Genomic DNA, 11,837 nt, shown 5'->3' with positions numbered 1-11,837 from the left:
ATGCCCATGCTAACTTGAGTGGAAATTGCCGCCGCAAGCCACCTTTAACAGTGGCTCTGTCCTCCTCAGGTTCAATAGGTGTTGATCCTGCTAAATCTGATGATGCATAGTGGCAGCTCTTCCTCTTCTTCATGCCTACTCGATCATATCAAATTTACATAGACAACTTTAGGAAACTTGTCCTTTTCAGGTATTAATATTTCTGTCACAGTACCAACAACACATTAGCTAAACCATCATTAACATCCAATTTTACACAACATACACGTGCTCCTTTGCCCAATAACAACTTCTGATAGCAGGTATTTGAAGCTTTTGCATGACTCCCTTCCAACAACTCAATTTTCCGTTTTTTTTATCATTTACATATCCTGTGCCCCAATTCTAACAAATTCAGGACAAGTCTGATATAATTGATGAATATTGTGCTCGCTCACTTGTTTATTAGTCGCAAATATGTGCAGGCTGAGCTAACCTCACCCGTTTCACAACGTTTTAAAATGTTTTGTCATCAGCCAGCATTGGTGAACTTTTGGAGCGAGTTCTCATCCTGTTAAGCAGTTGAGAACACAGCATCTTTTTGCCCTCACAATTTCAGTTAATTCTACAATTTGAAATAACTCCGACCATATTTGGTGGCAACACCCTCAGTGTATATCGGCTTACCCCGAACAGGGGGAGCTGATAGACATCGCGACAGTAATTATACTGATACCCATTACTTTCGTGGTTTGTTTAATCTGACGCAATCGGCCGTTAACATATGATAAGAGTTGTGATCAACCATTGATATTTCATCTATAATAAGAAGTTGAAGATCACTATATTTGACACGCAAGGAATTTAGTTTATCTTCGCCCAAAGGAGTATACGGTAGGCGTACATCCTTTCCAATAAAAAAGTGGTGTGGATTGTTGTCGCTTCTAAATTATACGCAGCAATGCCAGTGGGAGCTGTGAGTAATACGCATGTATTATCAGGAAACCTACACACAGTGACAATAACCGTTTGATTCATATTCAATTGCCTTAATTAAATGACTTTTTCCTGTACCGGCCCCCCTGTAATAAATATGTGCAATGGTTCTGGATTTTTTCCATTAACCTTATTTAAACACCACTGCCGGATTTGATAAAAAACAGAAAACTGTTTTTCATTCAAAGATCTAATCAATACAAGGCCTTCAGATCTATCATTTGTTTTTTCTCAAATACTGAAATGTCTTTAGGTTAGAACTAAATCAGGAATATGTTCCTGAGCATCATTTTCTATGGTTTCTTTTCGTAATTCCACACACTCCAAGCGTTCCAATTCAATCTCAGGACACAATCAGCCCATGCATCCTCGAGCATTACATCACCAGTACATTGTCCACAGCCTCAAAATGATCAGATTCCACCTCAAATTCACTCCTATTTAATCTACAACAGACTTTACAGAATGTTTTGTTCCATCAACAAATCCAATAACACCAGTTCTGTAAAAGTCACTATAGGTTTCACATGTGCAGGTTTAAGTTCACTATCAGAGCGGTAAGCAGAAATAACTGCATTATACTTTGATAAAACTTTTCTGGCTGTTTCGTTTCAGAGAAACGTGCATATCGAACAACTGCGGTTTTGTCCGAGTTCTTTTACAACAATCCCAAAGCCATTGTTCAACTTACTGAATTTCTACATTTCTCATTTTTTGAAAACACGATACTCTGAAGCAAACTTAGCCAGGCACATATCAGAAAACACATCTTCATTCGGCCTATTCTTATAGCGGTCAACTATACCGGTCATAAACATGTCTTCTGGGTAAGATCCTAGAGAAGAAGCTTTTTCTTCTCAAACAGAGATGGGTAAACTCATTTTCACAATATTATCACCTGTTGGAATAAAAACAATTTCCGAGAGCACTCCTTTAAATGCATGTTAGTCAGTCGGTACACGGCTTCTTGAGCAGAAACATCCGTTATGTAAATAGACACTACGAGTGTCTTTAAGCCTCTTTAGCACTAACATTACCATCTTTAGCTGCTTCTCTCTGCGCATTTCAACAGAAGGCCAATTTCACGCTCACTTTTGGACGTAAGATACTATATAAACACAGCATGCATATGCATCAACACAGTACTGGATATCAATATTTGCATTCCAAGCTTTTAACAGCGGCCTGCTATATTGATTAATCCAGACTTCATTAATTTGTCTTTTCAACACTACATGAGTATTCCTACTGGATCGCTTATATGCAGTTTCAAATAAATCTTGACTTATCCCCAAAGCTTGAAACATTTTTCCACAGTACTATATGTACAGTTCTCATCCGAGATGGCATTCTTTACACTAGTTAAAATATCACTTGCTCTATCTCTCTCAATTTGTTCCCAACTTTTCTTATCCTTGCTAAGACATTCACAATGTGCCTTATCAGTTTTATCCAAATTGCATTGCAAGTCTTCACTGGATCTTGATATTTTTCACCGCGACAAATAAAGGTTCGGCAAGATGCAGGCCGTGGGAAATTGAAACGACAAACGGTTTTTTTCTTTTTACAAGTTTTTGAATGTCGTTTTGAATGCTGCTGTACAGATGTAACAACTTCAAACAACGGATCTTCTTCAGTTGGAATTCACATGTTACATACTTATCAATAAATCAGTAACCTCTTCATCCGTGTTCTTGTCCAGAATTGGAGCACCAGAAATCCAAAAAAGGCCAATGACAATGGGGGAGAACCACGCTGCTGGAATTCTACACGATAATAGTAGTCTTCAATTTTTCCCAATGGATTTGAAGGAGACATTAAACTTCTTAACAAAACATGCCATCTAAAATCAAACATTCTGGCAGCAGTAACAGGATTTGACGCAGCAATTCACACTTATCTGCCCACTGCAACTGTTCCAAAGTCTGCGTTCGCCCTTCCTGCTTCAAAATGCTGTAAAGTAAATTTTTCCATCTCATATCAGCAGACGAAAATGAGGCAAACCATGTGGGTTTCCTAACATTCAACACAAGCAGCAAGTCGCGTGAGCCGACTGCCAGAAGGCAGGTGTGCCTCGAATGGGTTTCAAGAAGCGATACCCATCATCAAACTGTAACAACTTATTTAAAGAGTCCTCATTTTTTAATACTCAGTCATATTTTGAAATGTAGGACTGGCCTTTACGCAATGCTATAGACACTTTAGAGACAACTTGCTCCAGTTCTGACATGTATTGAGCAAAGAAGATGTATTCTACATTACGTGCAATCTACCATCAGCATGAGAAGTCTGTTATTAAAGTAGCGGCTAAAGTCAACGATATTGCCGCTTCTCATGGTATGTATTATACCCCAAAGGAAACAAAACAGGAAACATTTTGCTTCATTTGTACAATCAGAAAGCAATTTAACCGGGTTATTATTTCACTTGGTGCAATATTCAACACATTATCAACATATTGATCCAAAGCTTCTGTCCTATATCTACTGGCATAAGACAAGTGTCCTGGAACATGCAGTGTTGCTGTCTGTCATGTAAAAGGTCATCATCATTTTCATCTATGGACATGTCCTCATCTTCTTTAACACTTTCATTCTTTATTAAAACGAACTATTTTCTTCTGGAGAAAACTCATTGATCCAAGATTCATTGAACTCTACATCTTTATAATGAGAATTACAATGTTTCAAGTACCGAAGAGCTTCCTGGACATGCATTGTATCAACATACTGATAATCATAATGACCTTTGTATGTCAATTTACGCTTCAACTTCAAGGTAACAAAGAGCCTTCCATATTACTTCTTGGTAACAGGCTGCAAGTTTCAACTATATTTGTAGGGACACATGTAACAGGTCCATGCACTCCATTTTGTCCACCTTTGGGCAAAGCCAGCATTTTCATAAATGGTATATGTAAAGCAATTAAGTGTTGCTCCAAAGTATCAAACATGCCAACTGAGGTGGGATGGATCAACAGATAAATTATTACATGAACTTTCTGGGGTATTTGACCTTTGCTCATTTATAATGGCAAGAATAACAGATATACAGCCTATTCGACAGGTATTAAGAGTGCATGGAGATGCACACACATCACCACACCTATGCACATAATCGTCACTTATACATTTATCTGCAATTAAAGACATTTCTTTAGTTTTCTGTACTGGTCTTTGTGACAATTCAATATCTGATGCTTGAACAACAGACGAAAGCAAACGCAACAAACAAAATTTGGCCCCTCTTTTACCTTCTCCAAAATTGTGCAACAACAAATCAAACTCCTTTGACTTTTCTTTAATCTCCTGTCTTTTTAGCTTTACATCTGATATTATGTGCAACTTATGTCCTGGATAAAGGTATTTCTTTTTACTTGATTCTTTTACTTTTTGTCTATGAGATTCATTTTCATTATACTTTTTAATGCTCATTTGCTTCAGTTTCTCTCGATAAGATTCGTCTTTCTTATATTTCGCAATGCCAATTTGCTTCAGTTGTCTCTATAAGATTCGTCTTTCTTATATTTCAAAATGCCAAGTTTCTTCAGTTTGTCTCTATAAGATTCGTCTTTCTTATATTCGCAATGCCAATTGCTTCATTTTGTCTCTATAAGATTCGTCTTTCTTATATTTTGCAATGCCAATTTGCTTCATTTTCTCTCGATAAGATTCGTCTTTCTTATATTTAGCAATGCTAATTTGCTTCAGTTTCTCTCGATGAGATTCATCTTTAGTATATTTATTAATAGTCCTCAGCTGAACCTTTTTTCGATAAGTCTCATCATCATGATATTTTGTTCTACTAGAGTTTTTCTTCTTTTCCTTGTATAAAAAATTTGTCTTGTATTTGTTATTCTGCTTAAATTTTACTTTTTGCATATTTGTCATTTGAGTTTTGTATTGATCATTTCCTTCCCATCCTTTTTTGTCTTAAATACATAGAAAACTGTAGTTTCTTTATTGCTCGTACAGTTTGTTTTGCATCTTTCTGTACTTGGGAAGATCTTGTTTGAATGGATTTTGTCAGTAATGAACCATTGGATTACAAAGTTCAAAGCAACAGTCTTTATTAGCCTGCTTTACACACATAACGGCATCAAAATGATTATTACAGTTCTGAAGATACAAAGCTTCATGAGTAAAATTACTGTTATTTGAACTGTATTTGCTCCACTGTGTGCCATTAATAGATAAATGTCCAATCCCAACATGATTGCAGCAGATTTAAACTCAATTCGGTAGCACAGTGACCCAAGTACTTCATCTGTGACTGGTTAACATATTCTGACACAGAAGCATAATCTCTTCCCAGAAACTCTTCACATTCTTCTACATTCTTGGTTATATATGAACTACAGCAAGTCTAATTTTACGGTGATTGTTCTGTGAACCGCTGAGTTCATGAGATATAGCTCTGAAAAAACTGTTGGCATCATTTACAATATTTTTAGTTTTACACACACTTCCTAAAGGCCCTCCCAATTTTACTGGTTGGAAATTGTGTTCTTCAAAGTCTATTTTTAGTTTGTTGCACAGAGTTTTAGCAGTAACTTCAGACAGGGGAGTAAATAGCAAAGTCTCTTGATCATCTTGCAAAATACCCACACACTCCTCTTGCACAAAACTCTCAGTTTTGACCATCTCTACAAGAGCGATTTTTGTTTTGCAATAGCTTTCCGAGTTTTACATTTCCCAGAAACATCTTGATTTGTGCAATAACCATAACATATTTGTGACTTGGGCTGCTTTACACAAAGAACATTCTCATAATGATTACCATTAATATTTTGCAAATAGAGACCATGATTGCACAAACTGTTTGTAGATGTATATTTAAGCCATTTATCACTACAATAAGTAAAGATATTTATGTCAAAAAAGTCAGCTGCTGCTTGAATCTCTACTTCAGTTGCCCAACTGCCAACATATTGCATCCTTGAAGTCCTAATATATTCTGACATGGAACAATACTCATTTCTGAGAATACTTGTATACATTTGGAAATTCTTTTTAACTGGTTTGTGACAGCAAGCCGAATTTTGCGATGAGATTTCTGATTGCCACTGACAGCTTGACTAAGTGCTCTAAAAAAGCAGTTTCCATCACCTACTATTTTTTTCTGTCATACATGGCACACCCAGTTCACCAACCACGCAAGATACAGAATTTGCCCGTTCAAACTCTACATTCAACTTGCCACACAATGACCGTGCAATGTCTTCAGAGATGGGGTTAAAATACAATTCCTTATTTTGGACATCAGTAACAACCACATCATCATCACCATCATCCCTGTTTGATGTTTGCAGTTGTAATGAATGTCCTCCATAAGAATCCTCCTGTATATCACCATTGCTCCCTTCAAACAGACTAGTGCTACTTGGAACAGCAGCTGAATGTTCAGATACACTTTTACTTGAGTCCATCTGAACAATATCAACTCCACTGATCTCAAAAAACCTCCGAGTGACATTCAGTTCAGCAGAAAGCCTTGTAAGATATGCAAAGACATCATCTATACAGTTAAAGTAAAGAACAACGCTCTTACCATGTGCATCTACCATGCCCTCATTGTTACGTGCATGGGAGTCTACAATAGCATAACGCCCACTATTACTGATGAGAGCACAAGTACTGCCACATACTGTCATAAAGCAGGTTTCATACTTTCCACACATCTTACTCAATCCATCCCAGAGAGTAGTAAGCACACCTCCTCTATTAACTGTCCTCCCACTATATCCACATCTCCAGAAGCATAATCTGCATGATAAAACATTCAAAATGCTGTCCATCAACATGAATATTTTCAGGCAAATCTGGAATAGCAAGAAGCTCATGTCCACCACTGATTAAATGGCCGTCATGCAAAGCTGTGTACAGCTTATCACCTACAGTCAGTACATCGTCCAATATCTCATATTCCACGAAAAAACGCTTGTCAGTGTGTGCTTTGTTAAAGCAACAAGACTAATGGCTGCACACTGAAGTCCACCATATGTAAAGCGATCATCACCCTGATGAAATGACCCACTGAATGATGCAACATGGCTACTGGAAGCATGGCATGCATCTGTAGAATGTGTGTCTTCAGTCAGTGCTGTGCATGTTTCCATATTACTGCACATCTCTTTTACAGAAATGGCATAGATTGCATATCCGGTTGCATATAAGGATTCCCCAAGTTTGTTCAAATGAACCATTAATCAAGTAAGCTTGTGTTAAACACCACTACAGGCGTACCAGATTCTGATGCTAAGCCCTCCGAATTCCGTGTTCCAAAGTCTACAACAGCAAAGTACTCTCCATGCTGGATTACCAAGGTAGTTGCATCATGAAGACAAAAGATACACATTCCATTTCTCATCAAATACATTTGTAATAGTTCAAAGAGTTCCCCCTCCTGGTCAAAATCACATGTCACCATGTCACAAATTCCTACATTCCACTTTCCACCAAAAATAGTCTGATCTTGAACCAACTTGCACAACTCTGGCTTTAAGCCTATGCTGGTCTTTCTCGAGCAATATATTCCGCCAACTTGCGACCTTGCACAGAGACTTCATCTACATCTGACGTCTTCCAGGTACAAATGGGAGAAATGTGATGTTTTATTGCGGCTACAATACTGCAGACATGAGGGTCCCAGATGTAGACCGATTACTACCAAAAAATGTCCCTGGGACAAGAGCCGACTGCAACCCCTCCGAACACCTACATAAAAGATCAGTCTTACCTTTGGATGACGTCGGCGTGCACTGCCAATCATTCCTCTCAAGCGTCTAGAATGGAAATTTAAAAACGTTAAGACTTCTATATTTTCACTTTATTAAGTCTTTTTCCTTAAATGAAAAATGCTTAGCGGAACTGCACAAAACAATTACTTAAGTTATTCAATAATCTCAAATAATTGTAAAATATATGCACATAATTTGAATGTTTCATTTTAGCATTTCTTACAACATAAATACGTAACATGTACAAGCAATTAAAGATTATTGTAGAGAGGTTCCAGCTAAAATGTGTATTACAGTGGTCCTGCAATCAGTGTTTTTCTTTGCATTCTGTTAATTGGTTATAAATGTCAGAAGACACAAAACATTCCTACAGTCTAACTCTATCTACAGTCTGGTTCTTTCCTAAAATATGTTAGAAAGCAAGCTTGCATTACTTTTTTCTCCAAAAGACAAATCAGATAACATTAAACATGATACCCATCTATATTTCATTTTGTACATAGTATACCACATGTAACATTACTTTTTATATACATATTTGTGCCAACACAGCAGTCACCATTAAGCTCCAAACAAATGATGCATTTCCAGTAAACTATGACATCATTTAGCACATTACCTTCAAACGTATTTAAGAAAGACATGCACAACTGCTACATCCAAAAAAATAAAAATGTACAAACACTTCCAACACAATTGAAACCTCACCCTTTTCTACTGCATTTATGTTCTAATCAAAATAAGCACGATCTCTTGAGCATTTTGGCCTAAAATATACTAAGATTTCCTCTTATTTTAGAGATTCTACATCTACTCAAGCTAACACTACATCTGAAACATTGTTACAATCCAAAGAAATACTTTGCATTATCTAAATAGTCAATTGACATTTCAGTAATTCATTGAGGGATTCTGATTAATTGCTTACACTTTGTTACTTTTTGTACAGATAATCTGTCCTTGCAAAATATTTACATGTAACGTTTCAATCTTATGGATTGAAACATATCCAACATTATGCATAACACATTAAACAAATAAGTTATACTGTATTATTCCAAATAAATTAGATTTTATGACAATTAGAAAATATTTTCTTATTACACAGAACGATAAACATCACAATACATACCAACTGGCTGGGAGGACTCGCCGACAGACCAAGACAGTTCAACATCTCCTGAGATTCACAAGGCAGCACATTGCAGACAGACATCTTGGCTACTTTAGCTTTAGCCTCAACCTAAAACCAAATGAGACCAAAGCAAAATATTAAACTTGCTTTGCACAAAGTCAACAAAGATTCAATATAACGTGTTTTCAGTTAAAACACAACTCAATATTGTTATACATTAAACCTTAATTTGCAAAATACTTTTATTCTACAATAACAAATTATTAACTTATGCTTTCACAAACCTGCTGTCTCCCAGCTGACTTCTTTTGATGTTCCACAGACTTTGTCTATAACAAACATTTCAGGTTTGGATTCTTTATAAAAGAAAATACTAAGATGGTAAATGGTACTACCAGTCTTCTGCAAATTACCTCATTGCCTGTGTGAACATCTGAAAGGTCTGATGGAGAGACCGTTTCCATGGCAACCAAGATATCAGGTGAAAAACGGGACGGATTCAACAGAACGGAACACTTTCTTAACGATACTGGAGTCCCATCAATCTGCAAAATAAAAATTTTAATTAAGATACCAGTAACATTTACAATTAGATCTTATAAATCGCTACAAGCCTCAAATACCTTGTGATGAACCACCCTTGTCTTCAGTGAATCAGAAGATTCCAATTCCCCTGAGTGGTTCCTCTGTAAAGATAGAGCACATATGAGTTGTTTAAGATATTTAACAGTTAAAGAAACATCTTTCTTCTACTGCAAGGAAACTGCAAATATATCGATACCTTTCTGCCAGATCTCACAAGAGTCCACTCTGAAGATGGCAAAGATGGGACTCTTCTTTCCTCCCCTTTCACGACAATGCGAGGAACAAATCTTGGCTTGTAACCAGTAGCTGCTGACTCTGTACCGGTGGCTTTGGAGTTGACATTTCGAGATATCGATAAGCAAACATCCACATGAGTTTCTGGAGAATGGGCATGCCGTGGTCATCGCTGAGGTGGATCTGCACACATTACAATGAGAGATAAAATTAACATTCCATAGAAATGCACAATTTTACCTTCCTATTTTGAAAATGACTATGTACTCACGCCATCAGGGCTCCACAGATTGAGACGCTTCAGAGGAAAGTAGTCAGCTACAGGAAAATAGGGGATACCTGAAAAGACCAGGACAAAATAAAAATAAAAAAATCATACATTCCGTTCACCAACACAACATACAAAGACCTATAATACATTTACCAAAGAGAAACGTATTAAATACCTACCAAGCTTTGCTGCCCTGCGATGAAATTCTTGCTGAAACAAGTTTTGCTTCTCTAGGGATTCAGTCAAGCGCAGGGGGAAGCCAGTACAAAAAACCTAAGAAAAACAACCCATTTAAACATTTATGCTTATATCACCGTTTCTGAATTCCACACCTCAGTGACCATTGCTCTGCATTTACATATGTCTAGCAGAAGGGAAATACCTAAAACATGCTAGAAAGTGGTCTCTGCAAACTAAAATTAATGAACACTGCTTTACATTCATGCTAAAAACACAGTACATACCTTAGGCCAACGATACAAGACGGTCAAAAGGTACTTTTCAAATTCCTCTCCCGCTTCCTCTGGATTAAGGGATGCAGTAAGATTATTTGAAGGGCCATCACACAGACAGCATCAGGCTGACGGGGAACAACAGCATGGTAGGCCTCAATGCGCAAGTCAGCTGCAGACGCACCAGGAGTGCACATCACTCCAAAATCAATGCACCCATCCGAATCTTAACAATCCCATCAGCAAACGATCGCAGATGAGACGCGCCAATCAGCAGCACAAACTTTAAAACAGAGAAAAACATAGAAAGATGAGAATATGTAACATTCCATTTGAAATGAATTCTAATTACACTTACTTTTCCATCAGAGCGCTCCTCCGGAATTACAAGCTTGTGACAATGATTGGTAAATGAACTAGAGGGCCAGTCTTTAACTCGATGTCGCCAGCCGGTTCCACTCCCTGGTGAAGAACAAGCAAAAATAGAAATAAGTATTTTAAAACAAGTTAAATATGTACTCTGAATATTTCATATGATACAATATATCACATTTAAAAATGTAATTAAAATAATACCGACGTGAAACAAATCACTGGAAGTCACTGGGATTCCTACTCGGACTCGAGCTGTTTCCATTCGTCGGAGAGCAGCCAGAGATCTTCGATAAGATTTTCCTCTAGGCATCTGCATTTAAACATTAAAGGATTCAGTGGCATACAGATTTATAGATGATGACAGCAATATAATTGAAAAATGTATTAAAACAAAAATATTAATCACTCCACAAATTTAAAGATTTTTGCCATTGCTTTTATAAAAATAAAATGTATTTTTTTAAATCATAGCTTTCATAATTTACATTATGTAAAATGACAATCACTAAAAGATATCCAGCAGTAGAAATGTACCAACTAAAATAGTTAATTCTAAAAGCAAACAAAAAAGCAACCTCAAAACGCAGCTTTCACAGCTTAAAACCCCTAATTTTCCTTAAAAATGAATTAAATCCAAAAATACCCATCAAGTCTCAAATTTGAATGAGGATACTACCATGTTTCTCATGAATATCACGTATTATACTAATTAAAAATATCGACTACAGATACACAACCTGAATGAACCAAAATGCAGATGGTAATCAGTAACTGGTTTTTTTCAGTTAAAAACGGAGCAAAATGGATCATAGCTATGTGCTTAAGCCCTAAATGGGTCAGTGTAGTTAAATTATAGTTAAGTAAGGGTGTCAATTTAACATATGATCCATAATGTTTTGGCAAAAGTGACTTGATATAATATTGGGGATTTACCCAGCATTAAATGAATTATAAATAACCATTTGGTGTTACAAACTTCATCTTATACAATAAGACTAATGAACATTTTCAAGGCCTGAATGCTAATGTTATTAGCAAGCATTTTTTAAACTGCATAAATCCTCTTCCTGA

The 11,837-nt window shown here is 36.6% G+C and overlaps 1 protein-coding gene and 1 long non-coding RNA gene across 2 annotated transcripts; both read right to left on the bottom strand.

Annotated features, from left to right (window-relative positions):
* Positions 1-7,597: 7,597 nt before the first annotated feature.
* Positions 7,598-9,738, bottom strand: LOC145550506 (uncharacterized). Its single transcript, XM_081604411.1, has 6 exons — positions 9,631-9,738; positions 9,473-9,535; positions 9,263-9,394; positions 9,134-9,178; positions 8,847-8,957; positions 7,598-7,759 (listed from the first exon to the last, which is right to left on the bottom strand). Exons 3-6 carry the CDS (start codon positions 9,311-9,313, stop codon positions 7,598-7,600), a joined length of 369 nt encoding a protein of 122 aa, XP_081460537.1. The 5' UTR covers positions 9,314-9,394; positions 9,473-9,535; positions 9,631-9,738.
* Positions 9,739-9,743: 5 nt separating this feature from the next.
* Positions 9,744-10,623, bottom strand: LOC145550507 (uncharacterized). The gene is made up of 4 exons (XR_014086397.1): positions 10,404-10,623; positions 10,119-10,212; positions 9,940-10,007; positions 9,744-9,851 (listed from the first exon to the last, which is right to left on the bottom strand). It is a non-coding gene; the product is annotated as an uncharacterized LOC145550507 (long non-coding RNA).
* Positions 10,624-11,837: the final 1,214 nt, after the last annotated feature.

Source organism: Poecilia reticulata, unplaced genomic scaffold, assembly GCF_904066995.2.
Source record: "Poecilia reticulata unplaced genomic scaffold, P_reticulata-male-v2 Scaffold_61, whole genome shotgun sequence".
Classification (NCBI taxonomy): Eukaryota; Metazoa; Chordata; class Actinopteri; order Cyprinodontiformes; family Poeciliidae; genus Poecilia; species Poecilia reticulata.
The sequence above is the reverse complement of the archived record's forward strand: the minus strand, read 5'-3'. Positions and strand labels throughout refer to the sequence as shown.